The sequence below is a fragment of the Eretmochelys imbricata genome, chromosome 2 (genome assembly GCF_965152235.1).
Source record: "Eretmochelys imbricata isolate rEreImb1 chromosome 2, rEreImb1.hap1, whole genome shotgun sequence".
NCBI lineage: Eukaryota > Metazoa > Chordata > Testudines > Cheloniidae > Eretmochelys > Eretmochelys imbricata.
This window is the reverse complement of record NC_135573.1, coordinates 87,517,501-87,537,975: the sequence shown is the minus strand read 5'-3', so window position 1 is coordinate 87,537,975 and position 20,475 is coordinate 87,517,501. Positions and strand designations below refer to the sequence as shown.

The 20,475-nt window shown below is 38.4% G+C and overlaps 1 protein-coding gene and 1 pseudogene across 1 annotated transcript in view; one reads left to right on the top strand and one right to left on the bottom strand.

Annotated features, from left to right (window-relative positions):
* The window catches only part of PTPRM (protein tyrosine phosphatase receptor type M), a 688,077-nt gene that overhangs the window by 430,923 nt on the left and 236,679 nt on the right, over positions 1-20,475 (bottom strand). The window contains exons 3-4 of the mRNA XM_077809062.1: positions 14,395-14,666; positions 2,004-2,082 (exon numbers count right to left, since the gene is read on the bottom strand). Of these exons, the coding sequence (XP_077665188.1) occupies positions 2,004-2,082; positions 14,395-14,666 (351 nt within the window). The remainder of the gene's footprint in view (positions 1-2,003; positions 2,083-14,394; positions 14,667-20,475) is intronic.
* Positions 9,188-9,471, top strand: LOC144260436 (small nuclear ribonucleoprotein F pseudogene; annotated as a pseudogene).

Genomic DNA, 20,475 nt, shown 5'->3' with positions numbered 1-20,475 from the left:
AACAATAAGTACATTCATGCTTTGAGGATTGATCACTATAAACGCACAGATCAAAACTCAAATATTTTGCAGGCAAAATTATTAACATGACAAAATACTACTTAGCCTATTTGAATTACAGATACAAATTCAAAATGCAGTTTAAGCACAAATACTGTAGAAGCAACATGAGAGCCTTCTACATTTATTAGAACTAAGTGAATCAGAAATAACAGAGCTGCTGAATCTGCATAGCCATCTTCACATTTCAAGATGTTTCTATGTCTTCCTGCCACTAAACTCTAAAACCATTTTTATGAGGCATTCCAATACTCAACAATAAACTACATTTTATTTTAAATGACACAGTGCCTGTTTACAAACCATTAGGGATACCTGCAGGAATAGTATTTGCCAGTTACATGCAGTCTCCCACCCCATCAACCTTATGCACAATAATAGGTTACAATCGTCAATTCAGAAGATTAAATATTAATATATCTTTATTAGTTGAATTTAATAAGCTTTAACAATTCTAAATAATTTTAGTTTACTTGGGCAGTTTGCTGAAAATCATGACAAATTACTACATATAAAGCATTTTATTTGTAGTACTCTTACAGTGCCACTTTTCTTTAAGCACTTACGTATATGTATGGACTCTAAATCTTTAAGCTGGGAAAGAATATTACAGGAAACGCATTTTAAACAAATAAAAATGTGCAGAACTTTACGCTATAGACCCAAATAACAGTGCTGTGCAAAGTATATTATGCAAAGTTGCATAACAAAGCAACAAACCCACAGCCAGTTAAGTGTTCTGGTTGAAAAGGTCTCAAGGAAATCACACGTGTTCATTTCTTCGCTACTCTATCTGCAGCCACATACCTCAATCTGTGATCTTTGATAAGCAGGGTTGGCATGGGTCAGCGTTATTATTATTCGCACTGGAGTAACACACAGAAGCCCCAATAAGGGATTGAGAGCCCCATCATGTTAGGCACTGTACAGAACTTGAATAAGCAATCATCTCTACAGCTATAATGTACAGCATCTTAATGCTTACAATAGTTGCTTGACAGTCAACAAATGTTTATAACACTGGAATTGTTATTGACATTTCCTGTTTCCTTTGCTTTAGACATGGTCATAAATATAAAGGGAAAGGTAAACACCTTTAAATCCCTCCTGGCCAGAGGCAAAACCCTGTCACCTGTAAAGGGTTAAGAAGCTAAGATAACCTCGCTGGCACCTGACCAAAATGACCAATGAGGAGACAAGATACTTTCAAAGCTGGAAGGGGGGGGGCGGGACAAAGGGTCCTGTGTGTGTGTGTGATGCTTTTGCTAGGACCAGAGCAGGAATGCAGGTCAGAACTCCTGTAAAGAGTTAGTAAGCAATCTAGTTAGATATGCGCTAGATTCTGTTTTGTTTAAATGGATGATAAAATAAGTTGTGCTGAATTAGATGTATATTCCTGTTTCTGTGTCTTTTTGTAACTTAAGGTTTTGCCTAGAGGGATTCTCTATGTTTTGAATCTGACTACGCTGCAAGGTATTTCCCTTCCTCATTTTACAGAGATTTTTCTTTTACTTTTTCTTTAATTAAAATTCTCTTTTAAGAACCTGATTGTTTTTTCTTTGTTCTTAAGATCCAAGGGTTTGGGTCTGTGTTCACCTATGCAATTTGGTGAGGATTTTTATCAAGCCTTCCTCAGGAAAGGGGGTGTAGTGTTTGGGGGGATATTTTGGAGGGGAGACATTTCCAAGCAGGCACTTCCCCTGTTATTTTTGTCAGACACTTTGGTGGTGGCAGCATGAGGTCCAGGGACAAAAGGTAAAAGTTTGTACCTTGAGGAAGTTTTAACCTAAGCTGGTAAGAATAAGCTTAGGGGGTCTTTCATGCAGGTCCCCACATCTGTACCCTAGAATTCAGAGTGGGGAAGGAACCTTGACAGACATATATTGGAATATTGTCTCAAATACATTTTAGAAAGATGGTTCCAAAATAATATAGGCACTTACTGCACGGATGTCCCAAAACCTTCACCTCGTCAATAGCCAGATATCCTTGATGACCTGAAGTGACCACTTCAAAAATAACCTGAGAAGTGAAGAGAGAAGTTCAATTTACAACTCTGTAATTACACAGTGGAAATAAAGTCTCTTATATCCATTAAATTACTATGGAAAAATAAGACAACTAAGTATTTATTTAAATAATATGTTGAGAACTCATAATAAAAAGCCAAGAATGCATCTTTCAAAAAATTTAGGACCAGAACATAAACAGAACATAAACATTTTCACAACATTATTCCCCACTGGGTTAAACAACACACTAAAGAGACTCCAAAAGATATTGGATCTACAAAGCAGTCAGATTAACTTTTCATTTTCTGCCCTTTATAGTATAAACCTGTTTATATTTAATACATGACAATTATACGGTAAAGCAACATTTCTGCAGTGAAGTGTATCAGACATATGCATGGCTATTTTCATGAGTGCATTAGACATGCTCTTAATCTTCCACCTACTGTACTATGTTAAGTAAAGCAGATCATTGGCTAGAGTTTGTTTGATGACTATAAATAGGTCACAAGATAAATGGACTGCTCTTGTCAGCTGAATTAAGAGCATTCAAAAGTAAATGTCTCCAAACTTTGGCAGCCCTTGCTTTGAACAACTCAAGTCTGTTTCTGCGGAACAAGAAAAAAATATGCCAGTGGCATTAATGGGTACTTTCTCAAAGTAACGCTCAGGACATGCTAGCTCAAATCCTGCTATTTTTGTAATAATGCTTTTCTTTGGAAATTTATCCCTAATTGTTTTTCTCTACTGTGCTCAAGAAGCATACAAAAAAAGTTTGGAAGACATTTCACAGGTATACTCTATATTTGACCTTGGAGAAGTTGCATAAAAACACAAGTGTACCATGTTCCTTTGCTGCAATGTTTTAAATGACAGGAGTCCAGTACAGAATGCAATATGTCACAATGACAATATGGAGCTAGTATAATATTAAAACAAGGTAATGGGTTTTCTGCTGTTGAATAAACACTATAAAATCAAGGATCATGAATTTAGAATAAAATCTTGATGTGACAGTATTCTTCATCATTCCTCGTCCTCCCAACAGACACATGAATTGGTTTGTCCCATCTTAAAAAAACCTGGCTTTAGTCCCAACTCCCACTAAAAGTTTCACTCCACCTTCTTTCTGCCGTTCATTCCTATACTAACTGAATGAATAGCAGCCTTAAACTCATCTCATATAATTCCATTTTGGACCCCCAGTCCACAAATGTGGCTTCTACTCCCTACACTCCACTAAACAACTCTCATCAAGGTCCCTAATGAATTCTTCGAGGACAAATATAAGGGCTTTTATTCCATCCTCTTCCTTCATGATCTGCTAGCTTCCTTTGACACTGTTGACTGTAATGCTCCTCTTCTTGAAATCCTGTCATCCCTGGGCTTTCTTGGCTCCGCCCTCTCCTCCCTCTAACTGCTCCTTTGATGTCTTGTTCAGTTGGTGCTCCTGCTACTTTTCCCCCTTTTGATGGGGGTCTCATCAGACAGAGGTCCATCACCTTTATAACAAATCTACCTCTGGACTCCGAACCAATCACCTTCTGTCCAAACTAAAATCTCAGCATGTCTTTCTGAATTCTCCTCATGGGTCCAGCCAACAACAAAAACTTACCAACTCCAAAAGAGAAAGACTGGCAGTTTAAAACTCAACAGAACAATTCTTGCTCAAAAAATATATGTAAGAGTATTCTTCAGTTACAGCTAGTGACCCTTAAATATCTACTTCTAAAGTAAGGCCAAATTCTCTGGAAAAATATTGGAGGAGATCAAATAAATGACCAATAGGGCTTTGGTTGGAAAATATTCCAACACGACTGTTTATTGGTGCAAAGCTGGGTTTTCAACCAAATAGATATATTTTTAAAGTGTCTGGTTTTCATTAAAAAGTCAAATTTTTCATAGAAAAACTAACCACCCCAAACATTTGTAACTGGAAAAGCTGCTGCACTGCTTCATGAGAGTTGTAGTTTGCAAGTCTCATGCCCCAAGTACTCCACCATGGGCTGGGTTCCCTAGACAGATTACATCTCCCAGGAAGTATCCTGGCTATGGACTCCTATGATACACCATGGTATCTGAGTGATCAGACAGACTATGGTGCAGCATGGGAAATGTTGTATGACCAGGTAGCCCGGCCAATAAAGAATGGGAGCAAGAGGCACCCGAAATGTAACTCCCATTGAGGCACCACAGCAGCATTGCTGAATAATTTTTTTCAGTTTTCAAATACTTTTTTTTCTTCCCATTGAAGCTAAAATTGTTTTCATTTGCACTAACATTTCCAGGGAAGGGGGAAGAGCAGAGGGGGACATTTTCCAAACACTACAATGTTCAGTAGTATTCAGCCCAGAACCTATATGAAAGGCTGGAGCAAAGTTCTTGATTGCTCCAATATGCATATAACCAAACAAAGCTGTAAGCTTCTAAATACAAAATAAGCTCTCTTGGAATTTCATAGATAGAAAGATTAGGATAGTTTAAACAAGACATTTATAACAGACCAGAGACACACTGAGCGATCTGAAATATTGTACCATACTCCCAGATAACACACCAAAATATGAAATATTATTAATAATGAAGCATATTACATATAATGAAAAAAGCAGTGTTGGACTCTCTTCTGAACTAGTTACTGTCACACAGGCATTAGGTTTCAATCAACAGTAGTACTAGTTGAAATACGTTGGGCCAGATCATGCTCCCATTGAAGTCAATGGCCAGACTGCTGCCATCTTAAATAGGAATAGGACTGAGTCCTTTTTGACACATAATATGCATGTCAGTGAAGTGAAAGAGATACCACAACCAGCAGTGACATACCTCAGCCGAAAAGGCATCCCTGACATGCCTTTCACTTTACTCAAAGACATGACAAGTGCTACAGAAAGCTGAAAATCCCTGTCACAGTATAATTTTCATCTGTTCACAGTGTTCTAAAATAATATTAGCATGTGCATCAGTAACTGGTATTCCCTTATACTTTGATTAATGCATGAAGATTATGGGCCAAAATTTTCTGGTGTAAATGAGGATGGCTCCATTTTTGCCCATTTACTCCAGCAGAGAATTTGACCCGGTCATAAATATAAAGGGAAGGGTAATCGCCTTTAAAATCCCTCCTGGCCAGAGAAAAAATCCTTTTACCTGTAAAGGGTTAAGAAGCTAAAGGTAACCTCGCTGGCACCTGACCAAAATGACCAATGAGGAGACAAGATACTTTCAAAAGCTGGGAGGAGGGAGAAAAACAAAGGGTCTGTGTCTGTCTGTGTGATGCTTTTGCCGGGGACAGAACAGGAATGGAGTCTTAGAACTTAGTAAGTAATCTAGCTAGGTATGTGTTAGATTATGATTTCTTTAAATGGCTGAGAAAATAGCTGTGCTGAATAGAATGAATATTCCTGTCTGTGTGTCTTTTTTGTAATTTAAGGTTTTGCCTAGAGGGATTCTCTATGTTTTGAATCTAATTACCCTGTAAGGTATTTACCATCCTGATTTTACAGAGGTGATTCTTTTTACTGTTTCTTCTATTAAAATGTTTCTTTTCAAGAATTCATTTTCTAAGATCCAAGGGTTTGGGTCTGTGGTCACCTACACAAATTGGTGAGGATTTTTACCAAACCTTCCCCAGGAAGTGGGGTGCAAGGGTTGGGAGGATTTTGGGGGGAAAGACGTTTCCAAACGACGCTTTCCTAATAAAAATAAACCCAGATAAATGTTTGATGGTGGCAGTGGAAGTCCAAGGGCAAAGGGTAAAATAGTTTGTACCTCGGGGAAGTTTTAACCTAAGCTGGTAAAAGTAAGGTCCCCACATCTGGTCCCCACATCTGTACCCATGCAGGTCCCCACATTTGTACCCTAGAGTTCAGACTGGGGAAGGAACCTTGACAGACCCAACGAAGATCACACATTTTTAAAATTACTAGTACATATATACTAGTACATAAGAGTATAAAACTCATTGATGAGATTATAAATCCCAAGTCATACAGTGATTTTTAAACAATAAATACTCCACTTGCACAAGTAAACATGCTGGTTGTCCATGTATACTAGAGTTAAAGACCAGATTTTTAGAAACATCTCAAGCATACGCTCAGTGTGATCGCACTCGCAAATAGATTATTTGTATATCAAAGAACTGGTAAGGGATATAAGTAGCTGTCAATGTGTGTAATCACTCTCTTTGTGCAGACAGCCACAGTAGCTGCATGAACAAAAGTACGTGCAAAAATGCACATGTATGCTCGCAGGTTTCTCCTAAACGTCTATTGTCATGAAAACATGACCCTAAATGTAAATAGGTGAGTTAGCTAACAGATGTATAAACATTTGCCTCCCTATACGCATCATATGAACTCAGGAACTATTTACTTCAGATAGCAGAGTGTAAAGACAGGTGTATGATCAAACCATAATATCACTTGGAGTCAAACAGCAGCTCTTTAGAGGTTTCCAGTTTCACATGCAGAGGGTTATGTCACTTAAACTACATACATGTTCTGGGGGGTCATTGTGTGAAGGAGCTACTGAAAGGACCCAGCTTACTCCACAGTTATGCATGTGCATTTGATGGTGAATGCCTTCATTAGATGACAAGGTTTAAACACAGTAAGTCAGATTCTGATCTCAGTTACACTGGTGGAAATTTACAATGACTTCTGTGGAGTTATTTCATATTTACAATAGTGTAACTGAGATTAGAATTTGGCCCAGTATTCAAATTGTGTATCTAAGAAGTTTGCAATTATTGGCACCTGACACTTAAATGCTGCTTTATATGCATAAGTGAAAATCTGAATGCAGAATGGAAACCGCATGGTAATTGTAGGGGAATTTTAATTTTATATCCCAGGACAGGTATTGCTCTCCTTGTATGCAGCACATCCTCACCCTTCCCCTATTCTTTCTACTACACTTGTCCTCCCCTACTAGCTCCCTTCTTTGGCTGTATTTTTACACCATTACTAATTATTTCTGAATTTTTATCAACCTCATTTAAAAAAACAAAAAAACAAAAAAAACCCATGAAGCAGATTATAACTCCTTCATCCTGTATTTCTTGTGAAAACCATGTACAGTTTTTTCATCATTTTCCACTTGATGAGTTGCCTGATCTGAAGAATGTAAACATTTTCACTCCAGGCTCTCAACTTTCCATTTCATCACAGCTGACACAACATCTGAAGACAATACATGAGGTATATTAGTCCAAATAAAACAACATTCTAGCGCAGCAAGCTGCACTAAACATGATAGTCCTTTGTTTCTTTGGAAATTATTTTGCTGCCTTATCAGTCAGGAAACAACTGGTTAAAACACTGATTTCGGTTGCTCATGAAACACTATGCTGAATGTCTGGCTGAGAGATATTTTACATCAGGCTATTCTTCAGATGCCTGCCAAACAGGAAATAGTGAAGCGGTTTAACATCCCTCCGTCCCTGATCCTGCCTGCTTCAGTGAAGAGCAAAATTAACTTTTCATTTCTGCCACTTCCCCTTCTATATGTGAACAAAGAAACGGAGTTTGCTTACCATCATAATGCTTATGAGTGAAAATGTGCTGTTGGAGATAACTTGCCAGTTCCAAAGAACAAAAGAAATAAGTAATTTTTATCTCTAATGCATAACCTTACTTACTCACTTCTTGCCTTTGTTGTTACAAAGAAATTACAATACTTTTAGTCAAAAGGTGGACCGTACCTCATTATATACACTTTGTAATTCACATAATTTAAAAATATCTATTTGAAAAAGAGAAGGAAATAAAGTATATTAAGTCTACTTAATGTAAAGATATAGAAGAAGAAGAAAAAAAATCAATAATCTTGCAGAGATTTCTATTAGTTTTACATCCCAGGGCAGGTATTGGTTTCTTTGTTTACAGCACATCCTCACTTCTCCCCTATGTATATAGTATACTCTTCTCCCCATAGCTCTCTTCTTTGACTGTATTTTACACCATCACTCTCCCCTACTACTACCATCCTGCTTCCAAATTTGCACATAAAGTAGAATTTAAGTGCCTACTGCCAACCTGAGCAATCTAAATAAGGATGTCTTTCCATGCCAAACATTGAAAATGGGGCTTACAATGTTTAAAGCTAGTTAAATTAATTGTATTTATGCAGGTTATTTTGTCCTATTTCTCTGACAATTGCCCAGCAACTCTGATTTTAAGGGAAGGAGGTCAGAGTTGATGACAGAATCTTACTGATATGACTTGGGTCAAATGTCTGCTTACTGTTGGACATGTAACTAATGTGACAAAGTTCCCCCTCTGCCTTGGTGGGTCCTGAGCTTACTGGCAGATTTGCTTGCCTCAGAGATTCACGGCAGCCCTCAGTTTGGCCACTTTTGCTACTGGCTCAAACCTGCCGTTCACTCAGCTAATCTCATCGCTGGCCAGCGTGGGGAAAAGGAAGGAGAACAATCCCCACAGTCTCTGCAGGTCCAACTAGTGGGTTGGGGGACAGGCCAGGGAACTTCCCCTCTGGTGAGACCCCCAGTTCAGGTCAATTCTTCCTATATCCAACAGGGAGTTGGGGGACCCCGGGCCTGCCCTCTACTCTGGGTTCCAGCCCAGGGCCCTGTGGATCACAGCTGTCTACAGTGTTTCGTGTAACACTTGTGTAACAGCTACAACTCCCTAGGCTACTTCCCCATGGCCTCCTCCCAACACCTTCTCTATCCTCACCACAGGACCTTCCTCCTGATGCCAGATAGCGTTTGTACTCCTCAGGCCTCCAGCAGCACACCCTCTCACTCTTAGCTCCTTGCACATCCTGCTCCCAGCCCCTCGCACGCACACCACAAACTGAAGTGAGGTCCTTTTTAAACTCAGGTGCCCTGATTAGCCAGCCTGCCCTAGTTGATTCTAGCTGCTTCTTAATTGGCTCCATGTGTCCTAATTAGCCTGCCTATCTGAATTTGTTCCAGCAAGTTTCTTCTTGTTCCGGAACTGTCCCTGTTACCTTACCCAGGGAAAATGGACCTGCTTAATCTAGGACTAATATATCTGCTTTCTAACACTCCTGCCTTTCTCTTAGACTCCAGCGGGCGCACATGCGGCCCTGCGAGGAATTTTTGTTTTTACCGCTGCCCATGCCAGGCAGCGTTACCATGAGCTTGCCCCTGAACCCCAAGCCCTTCCTGAATGGGCTGACAGAGAAGCCGGTGATAGTGAAGCTGAAGTGGGGGATGGAGTACAAGGGCTACCTGGTGTCTCTTGACGGCTACATGAACATGCAGCTTGCAAACACAGAAGAATACATAGATGGTGCATTGTCAGGACACATTGGTGAAGTTTTGATAAGATGTATCAATGTCCTGTACATCAGAGGAGTAGAAGAAGAAGAAGATGATGATGATGATGATGGAGAGATGACAGAATAAGTTTGTATATTTCTCGAAAATAAAGATCAGTTTTTCACACAAAAAAACAAAAAAAAATAAAATAAACAACCCACCACTCTCCTGTAGCCATCTGGGCTGACCCTGTCATATAAAGTTTAAAACAAACCAATTTTTAAAACTTGGATGACCCAGCCAGAGATGCATCTTTTTCAGAATTTCTAGTAATAAATTACATAATTTAACAAGGGGGTTTTTTTAGCCCCTGGGACATAGGGCAATACTTAAAAAATGTATCAGTTTCTAGTTTTAAATGTATTAAGCCCAACCGATGCCACATATAAGCCACATGCGAATGTGAGTGTGACATTTACTGTACAAGAAACTTCACTCTTTGTCCTTCCCGATAAACTCTAAAGTACAGGGTCTGAACCAAATTCCCAAGCACCAAGTACAGTACATTCAGGTAATGATGTGATTGACAATTTCAGCCAGTTTTGGAAAGACAGGATGGATCTAGTAGTTTATATTCCCTAAACTCCTAATTTATAGGGAAAGGTAGTGGACAGTAAAAAGGGTAAAAGCCAACTTCGTGTAAAGTTATACCTTCAAACTCATGTGTGTGGTTACTAGAAAGAAATCTAGAATTCCCACAGAATTCTTATTCCCTCTCAGCCCTTCAAATTACTTAAGAGATGATGTTTAAATAAAGTACAATAGCCTAAAGACAAGTGTACTCTACTAAAAATATTTTGTATCTTTCTTCAAATTTCATTTTTTATTTTAAAAAGATGTTTGTTAGTTTTTTTAAAATCAAGTTTTATTACAGCCCTTTTTCTGCATTTCCAGACTGAATGAATTAGAAAGCAAATCATTCAAAAAGAGGGCAGTGAGTATAACTAAGGCCTTGTCTGCCCTACATAATTTTGTTAACAAAATAGTAGCGGTTTATACACTACAATGCTCCTTCCATTGACAAAACCGCTTTGCTGACAAAATAAAACCACCCTGACAAGAGACGTAGAGCTTTTTGCAACAAAGTTAGATTGACAAAATGACAGTGTAGACATGGCACTTAATTATATCACTATAAATGGCTTCCAGGTGTCGTCCCACAATGCCCATCCTGACTGCTCTGGTCAGCGATTCAAACTCCACTGCCTTGCAAGCATGTACATAGGCATCTGCCCCTCCTCCTTTGAGGACCTGGAAATTTCTGAAATTCCACTTCCTGTTTCCTCAGCGTGGAGAGTTCACATCAAATCCGCTTAGCTGATCATGGTGGCTCCATGCAGCAAACACTCTCCTGCTAGGAGTACACCTGAATTATTGGGTCTGCTGGGGAGAGGAGGCTGTGCAGTCCTAGCTCCGCTCAGCCATAGGAACTTTGATACCTACGGTCAGATTTCTCATGGCATGTTGGATAAGGGCTATGAATGAGACATACATTAGTGTTGTGCGAAGATAAAGGAGCTGAGGTTGGCATACCAGAAGGCAAGGAAGACAAACCGTCGTTCTGGTGCTGCACCAAAGACTGCCGCTTCTATAAAGCATGGTGTCCACCTCCTCGACAGCGACCCCACCTCCATCACCAAGAGCCCTGTGGATACTTCATCGGGGCTAGAGACAGTGGAGAGCAGACTCAACCCCGAGGATGAAGTCATGGATGAGGAGGTTGAATTGGAGGACAATGCGGCGCACATGGCAGGGTCATCCTATGGTGTGGCAAGTTGGGACCTCTTTTCCACTTTGGAGGGGGTCTAGCCAGTCTCAGCAGGCCACCTCTGGCATTCATGATGCAGGAGAGGCGAGAGAGGCCTGGGAGAGGAGAGGCAGGAGAGGCGAGAGAGGCCTGGGAGAGGAGAGGCAGGAGAGGCCTGGGCCTATTTCTACATACTGTTTGCTACTGCTCAGCCCCTGCCGGAGGGCCTGAGCACCTGACTTATTGTTGCCCTGCCTTGACCTAGGGTCCGGGCTTACGGTGCTTGTTTCAGTTGCTGCAAGGGCCGCCAAGGGAGACACCCGCGGCTGGAATAATTTCCCCAAACATTATCTGTGTGTTGTGAGCTGGTGTGGCTCCCCGCCGCCCCGGAGAGGGTCGAGCCTCGGCTAGCCGCTATACAATGAACAAATGATGTAATTATACCAGTTTTTGATTGTCAGGGTAACTTGGATTGACAAAATTCCATAGAGTAGATAAGGCCTTAGCAGTTATGTCTAACTGCCAGTTTGCAATGTTAGCTGAGAAACTCACCAACCTGAACTCAGCGGAGGGGGAGGGGCATTGTATCTCACAATCTGTGGAGTTGCACAGTTCCTTATGCTTAAAAAATTAAAGCACATTTTAATACTCCACACTGATCTGACAACATAAAATAACCCTATGAAATAACAGATTTTTCTCCTATTAAAGAGGTAGCAAGCAGGTCACATATACTTAAAGAAACCAGATCTTTTATTCTGTTGCCCTCTGCTGAAAACACGTAATCAATACTTCCTGACTGGTGCAGCTCTAAGGGAGGGGCAGGTTTTAAGTAGCAGCAATTAGAACAAGAATTAATTGAGGAATTAAATATATCTTAATAATCAGAATACTTGACAATTTAAGTTTAAATGACAAGTAATTAACCTACAATTAGTTTTGGCAGATGCAGGTTATCAATGTTATTTATATACCTAAAAAAAGAAAAGGAGTACTTGTGACACCTTAGAGACTAACCAGTTTATTAGAGCATAAGCTTTCGTGAGCTACAGCACGATGCATCCGATGAAGTGAGCTGTAGCTCACGAAAGCTTATGCTCAAATAAACTGGTTAGTCTCTAAGGTGCCACAAGTACTCCTTTTCTTTTTGCGAATACAGACTAACATGGCTGCTTCTCTGAAACCATTTATATATCTAGTACAGTAGTTTGCCATGTAGGGTGAAACCTACACAAATAATTACCTGGTACAAAGAAAATGTATTAAAATGATTACAAGTACAGGCTTTGAGCACAGTAAAAAGTCATTTCTAAATGGAAACCTGACATAAACGGTACCAATAACACAAATAACTATAGGAATACAATATAACAAAATGTTAATTATTAAATCTTTTAAATGTTCTGCCTCTGTTTATGTTAATAATATGCAAGATAAAACCACTTTAAATACCAAATAAATACTAAAATGTTGGACTAGAATTGGATTTACTCCACAATAATCAGTCTTGCTTTTATTCAGTTAGCATTAGTGGGAGTTACTTGCCTACATTTTTCATGAATCATCAGGAAAATAGACTCAAAAATGTTTTTAAGAGATCTGCATTGTACAAATACCATTCCTTTAAAACACTAGCATGTTAAAACATGTAGCCTGTGTTCATATTTCTGTCTTCATTTTGATTTTATTTGTTGGTAGGTACCCTGTGGGTGTCCTATTAATGGACTGGAAGTGTATAGCACTGTCATGTAGCTGGGTATTGCTACAATTATAAAAACAAAAAAACTAAACTATTGTTACATTACCTAGTCCATCCCTATCAACGCAGGATGTTTTCCTGCAGTTCTTATTTATTTGTAGATTGTCCCATCATCTTTTATATATGCCAAATAATGGGCTTCCATCACTATTGTTGCAAGACCACTGCACATTCTGCTATGGAGGTTTTTCCTGTCCCTATTCTTTCTAGGAAGTGGGGCAGAGAGAAGATGGCTGACGCCTTGTGAGGAGTAATAAGTGCTAAGTAAGTAATAAGTGGTCCCTGGGAAAGACACTCAAGTTCTGGATAGGATGTGAAAGACTCAATTCCCAGGGATTTTGTGACAAAAGACGAAGGTTAAGAAGTTCATTAGAGGGGAAGCTTTAAGAGCAGTGGGACCAAGGTAGGCAGTGATGAGTACAGAAACAGCTGTGGAGACTGTAATTGTGATGGGGAAACTGAGGAGACTGTGTCAGAGATCCTTGAGGAAGCGGATGCAACCAAAGAGGCAGGAGATGGCGCAGCAGCTGGGGACAGAGAGATAGATCCTCAGCTGGTGAAATCAGAGTAACTCTATTCAAGTCATTGGAGCTACATCAAATGACAAAAGCTGAGAATCTTCCCCATTGGCTGTGACCAAGCCTGAAAAGCCAGATTGCAGTTATCTAGGGAGCCTGAGCTACAGGCTTCTGTTAAACTGGTCCCAGAGGAGTGGGAAAGGCTATTTGGAAGTATCTTGATTCCTCAGACTTCAATTAGCTAAAATATATTAGCTGAAATTTGATGCAGATTATATAGATAGAGAGAGCACATGAATGTCTTCTGATATTGCCTGCATCTCTATCAACATGGCATTTTAGCCTCATCCTAATGGTACAGGAATATTTTATTAGAAGTTTGTCAAAATCCCCTTCCCCCGACATCCTTTTGGGGTGTGGGGTGTATGGTGTACATGTGTGTGATTGTGGAATCATGATAAACTTTCCTACAGAGGGGTAGCATCTTAAGAAACGGCAATGTTAAGCTCCTACTACTTCACCCTTAGGCTCTAATCAGAAGAATGCTGCTGTAATCAAGTGTTCTCAAAAACTAAAATTACAAACTGAAATTGCAATTCAGGCCTGTGAACTCAGACGCATCTGGTTCTAGAGCCACAATTGAGCGTTATCAATATAAAGCAAATCAAACAAGCCTAACACTGTAAAATCTTCCGTTACTAAATTCTAATGTTCCTGATGTACAGGTAATGGGTAAAATCCTGGGCCATTGAAAACAATGACAAATCATCCATTCTTAAACATTAAAATATGCAAATATATATTTAGCATCAACCACAAAACAGATTAATTAAAACAAACTGACCAACATAACATACATTCGTTTTTACTCACTAATCAGGTCATCTTAGCCTGCATTCAGTCTTGCTGATGACAAAAAGCAAGTTGTAAATTTAGGCTGCAAATCTGTTCAACGTGAGAAACAAAATTTAACAAATAAAATGTACCTGATAGAAATTAGGCCAAAAGGTGCTAATTGCCAGCTCTGCTCTGTTCCAAGTGCCAGTAGCTGCTCCGGACATGTTCCAGATGGGGTTACCAAGCGGACCATTATTGACCTTCACATAAACATTCAGAGAACCAGGATTGGACCCACTCTTGCTTGAAACGTAGTAATGGAAATCGATACAATGCGTGTCATTTTCTTTTAGGTGGGGTAGCAGGAGGTGAGCTCTTTGTTCAGCAAACCTCCCAGAAGCGTTCACCAGCATGAAAGATCCTGCAAAACAAACAGCCACAGTCTCAGCCACAGGTTCGGTCTGTTTGCTGCCACCATCATCCCCTATTTAAATATGGAAAATAACAATTCTGCTCTATGTCCAATCATAGCACTTTGCATTTATACCAGGCCTTTCATTCAAGGATCTGAAGGACCTTTTCCAAGTGTCGTACGTATTGTAGAAGCATGGTAAGTATTATCTTCCTGATTTGACAGGTAGTGGCACAGAAAGGCTACCTGACTTGCCCATGGCCACATGATGAGTCAATGGAAGTTAGGAATAGAATCCAGTGTCCCAGTCACTGCATCATGTGTGGGTACATGACTCCCATTGAAGTCAAGGTGAATTATGCATGCACAAATGACAGGATGATCAGGCCAAAGATCTCCTGAATCCCAGGCCCCTGCTCTAACCACCACCAAACCACACTGCCACTTTTGAGACTGATGAAATTTGACCTTCATCGAGGTGACACTTCTGGCCTACCAAGACTGTGGAAAGGAAAAGATCAGACATGCTAATTAAGCTTTAAAAAAAGTGGTTTGTGTTTGAATTTCTAAGTAAAAAACAAACTAACTAACAGATCAGTAAAGTGTAAAGGTTGCACTCCTAAAGCAAGTAAAACAGCATTCACATGATCTTAATCACCCTGCAAAAAGATTCTTCATTTCATCAGTAACAAACCCATTCCATTGAAGCAAAAATTGGAAGAGATCAGTTTAGTGATGAATAGATACAGAACTGTAACTGCTGTACAGCTCTTTGATTAAATGATACAAATGTTTTTTTCAGAAATTCATATTTCTGAATCAAACGAAAACTTAAACCCTACATGGACGCTTGTCTACCAATACTTATGTTATTGTTCCAAGGATGGACTTCAAATATGATTGAATGAATAATCTGAGTAGAGGACAAACTGACCGAAGATCATTTAAGATAATGGAACTTAAATTATGTTCCCCCCAAACAAGAAAATGAATATGTCATTGAAACTCTGAGGTGTAAACGGACGATCAAGTAATTTCACAAAAATAAACTAGGACTCATTTTGCCTAAGCAAATCAGGTGGCTAAGTCCCATCTTTAGAAACGATTATAGGAATTTAGGAGCCTAATTTCCATTGATCTCAATGAGACAGACTCCTTAAGTAATCTTTTGAAAAAGGGACTTAGGCACACATGGAAACTTTACTCCAGATCTTTCATGTGTCTTACATAGATATACAGATTAAAGAACCTGGTTTCCTAGCTGTGTTAAACTATTCAGGAAGCAAAAATCCTCAAATCATTTTCACCCTAGACAAAAATAATACAGTTTCCAAAGTTGATAAAAACTACTATAAGCTGCAATAATGAGGGATCTGAACTGATTGTGTATTATTGACTCCTTATAAACTATTATTGCATAATATGATCATGTAATAGTAAATACTTTTACACATTGGGCCAAGGCCTGTTTGCTTTATTAACATGAATGGAAGTCATTGGGATTAAAAAAAATCTGATTATAATTTCTTTTAACCAGCAAAAGATTTAAAGTGTTTATGGACTACATTAACAAAAAACTGAGGAGGATCTTCACATATCCTAACATTTGCTGTGTCAGAGAAAAATTATCCTTTTCTTAAACCATTTAAAAAGTTCATCCAAACATTTCTGTGACATGGCACAGTTTTCTACATTCAAGTATTAAGAACCATAAAACTCTTATATGACTACATTAGAATCACTTAGTTTTCCAAAGCTTGAATAGATGAGTTATATATGACTGAAACACATGAACAATCATCACTGGACTAAGAAAAGAGAGATACTGTCAACCCATAGTGAAAAAGACCTTTGAGAGCCAACTTTTTAAAAGGAAAAAAGCAAGCAACAAAGAACTTTCCAGTAAACAGAAGTCATCCTATCGGTTCCATTTAGATAAGGGATGTGATTCTCTTTATAAGAAAAGTGAATCTTTAATGAAAACTAAATTAAGTTACAGTATGACATTTAGATGAGCTGTTTTAGCTGCTTATCTAAAAAATATTTGGCAATTTTCTTTCTAATTCATGAGGCAAGAAGTAGCTGAGAATAAAATAAATTCAGCCTTTTAATTGTTTGATTAATGGTTTCAGGAAATGAGATACAAGTGGTGTAATAGAGCCATGACAGGTAGCCTGATTCAGAAGGGTCTTTTGGGACTATTTGATTTACATCCTGTGAAGGTCCTAATGACCAATAACTTTGAAGGGGAAGCCATCTTTTTGTTCAAGGACCAGTATACAAACTCACAGTGCAAACTTTTATATAGATTTAAACAGTTTAGGGACATGAGGATTGTCTAGTTTGACCTCCTGTACAATACAGGCCTTTACATTTCATTCAGTTACCCCCTGTATTGCGCCAAACACCTTGTGTTTCACTAAAGCATAACTTGTTTTTGACTAAAATTTATCTTCCAGAAAGGCACCCAGTCTCAATCTGGAGACAGCAAGAGATGGAATATTTAACACTTTCCTCAGTAATTTGTTCCAATGGGTAATCACCCAACCGCTAAAAATGCATGCCTTATTTCTAATGTGAATTTGTCTGACTGTTCTTCTTATGCCTCTCTCTACTAGATAAAAGAGACCTTTAGTACTTAATATCTTCTCCCCAGGAAGGTACACTAATCAAGTCACCTCTCAGTATTGTTTCTGATAACCTAAACAGATTGAACTCTACATCTCTCACTGTAAGGCGTTTTCTCCAGACCACAAATCATTGTTGTGTCTCTCTTCAACACCCTTTCCAATTTTTCAACATCCTTTTTAAAATGTGCAAACCACAACCGTACACAGTATTCTCGTTTGTCTTGCCAATGATATATACAGCAGTAAAATTATCTCCCTACTCTTAATCACTACTCCCCCATTTATTCAACAATCACATTAGCACTTTTGGCCACAGCATCACACTAGGATAGTATGTTGAGTTGCTTGTCAACTATGACCTCTAAATCTCTTTCAGAGCCAGGATGCTATCCCCAATTCTGTAGGTATGGCTTTGTTCCTAGATATGTGACTTTGCACTTGGCAGTATTAAAATGCATTTTATTTGCATGGGCCTAGCTTACCAAGCAATCCAGATCACTTGTTGTCATCGTTATTTACTATTCTGCCAATCTATGAGTCATCTACCAATGTTATCAGCAATGACTTTATATTTGTTTCCAGATCACTGATGAAAATGTTGAACAACATTGGGCCTAGTACCAATCCCTGTGTAACCCCCTTCCCCAAAACAGCTCTCGTTGATGACTCCCAGTTGCCAACTACTTTTTGAGATCTGTCAGTTAGCTGGTCTTTATCTTTATTAATATGTGTATTATTGATATTGTACAGTGCAAATTTTTTATCAGCACCTTCTCTGATATGAAAAAAATCATCTTCAATGGTTGCAAAATGACATACAACAAATTTAAAATCAGGGGTAAACAGAAGCAACTCCATTGAAATCAGTGCAAGAACAACCATGGACAACACATCTGAGTTTGGTCCTTAATAAGTATATCTAGTTAAATCTTGCATCTCCCATCAGAATAATCTCATACTATTAAACTGGCAAAGTTTGGACAGAAAACATTAAATACATTTTTCTTAAAACATAGACAGTGTATACGGGAAAGACAAATGCAAACTGAACCCATTAAAACATTTTCTATTAAGCTTTTCAAAACCTAATCAACTTATCTTCAAAGGTAAGTCATGTAGAAATTCTCTCTCTCCCTATCAACTTTTAGTATTCTCATCTGTTACATTGATTGCTAAAATATTGCTCTGCCAGATGGTTATATAAATATTGTGCATGTGGATAAATTAGATAAATTAGTGGATAAACACTCTTGTTTTGACTGCAAAAGCAAAACAGTCTTGACTTTCTCAGCTACAAAGAATGAAAAATTATGGCATTCTTTGCAAGAGAGAGAGCATTTCAGCTCTACAGAAAGGTTTATCACATATTGTACAGTATACAGAAGATGCAATATGAGAATGGTACTGCATTAAATTAATGTGACTGCTCATCAGTATCATCCAGACAGAAACATGCATTATTAAGAAGAGATCACCTGTAAGAAAATAGGAAATTTATTGGGTTACCAAAAGGAAAAATATAATACTCAATGTGCATTTTTAGTAGAAAAACATTGCAAATGTGCCAACAGCTACAGAAGTGCTTGGTTTACAATAAATTATTTGCTTAGATATAATGCTCATGTTTAAATATGAGGTTTATTATGGTAATATAAGTCAAAAAGTTTAAATGTGGTTTCTAGTACGAGACACCTAAATCCATATTTAGGCACCTATATGTAAATGAAAGTGGCCTGCTTTTCAGAGGTGCTGAACACTAACAGCTCCCACTGAAGCCAACAGGAGTGCTCAGCATCTGTGAACAATCAGACTGCTTTTATTTAGGTGTACATATTAGTCACCCATGTATTTTGGTCATCCCTGTCAACATTTTGACCAGAGAGTCTAAATAAATTAAATAATAGATTAATTTAAAAACACAAAACAGAAAAACATAAATCAGTGGTTGAACAATTAATTGTTTTCAAAACATGCATATGATACAGCAGTAGTTCAGCAAGTACTTGGTACTTCATTCAGCACTGAAAAGTTTAGCGTTTCATATGAAAACCATCAAAATATTACCTCCAAAAAGGTGAAAGATATGAAAGAACAAAAACTAAAGAAAGAGCAAACAAAAGCATCTATTCTAGACACAAAACATCCCTGTAACTTTCATTATCATCAATGGGAGTTTTAGGTGAGAGAAGTACCAAAGGAAGGAAAGACCCTGTCTGTAATCTTTATTTCACCAGCTATTCCAAGTAATAAATAATAAATTATATTTACAGAAGCTTAGCTTGAGTTTCTTGCATAAAAAGGTATGACCAAAAGATGGAGTAGCCCAAGAACAGTGAATGGGTCTAGTTTGTACTAGATAATCTGACAACTGGAATAGTAATATACTCGCCTACAGAAATGATGGACAATGGCACAAGAGATATTTTTCAGTCACTTCTGCAAGTTCTCACAGTGTCACATCAACTTGTTGAAAGACAGTTTTTATATTTGGCATGTCAAGTCCAATAAAACTGAATGCAGCATCATTTTTCACACAAGAAAAAAATGCCTAGTAAGTGGAGAAATTTGCTTTGTTGGTTTTTCATGACTCCTGTACAGTGATCAGTTTTCCCTCTGGACCATAACAATACATGTAATCTACCCTGCAAAAATAATTTTACTGAAACAGTGATGCAGTAGCTGAAATAGTAGGGTATCATTTGTTCACGTATGATCAAATGATGGTTTTGGCTCTCAATACTTAAAAGAAGAGTGTTAAATACAACAGAGAAACAGACCTGGTCTTCAGATACTTTTTCATATACGGACTTCAACTCAGAAATATTTTGTTATGAAGGGTCTAGATCAGGCTGGTGAGTATGATGTTACTAAATTACGCATGCTGAGCTACCTTATTACATGAATAAAATGGTCTCATTTCATTAAATACATTGCTTTACTACTACTAATTATTCATTATTATCTTTAATAAAAATGTCTGACATCGTGGTGGCATTGCAGAGAAGTCAAGTCAGAGACCCGGATTTACAAAAGGTTAGATTCAAGAAGCTGGTAGGTTAGATTTTGTTTGGTTTTCAGTTCTATGTAATGTACTGTCATCTGGAAAAACAAACACTGTTCTAAAACATAACTTTCTGCACTGCTGCATTTCAAGTCAAGATCTTTGTTACAATAGAACAGAGCTTTTT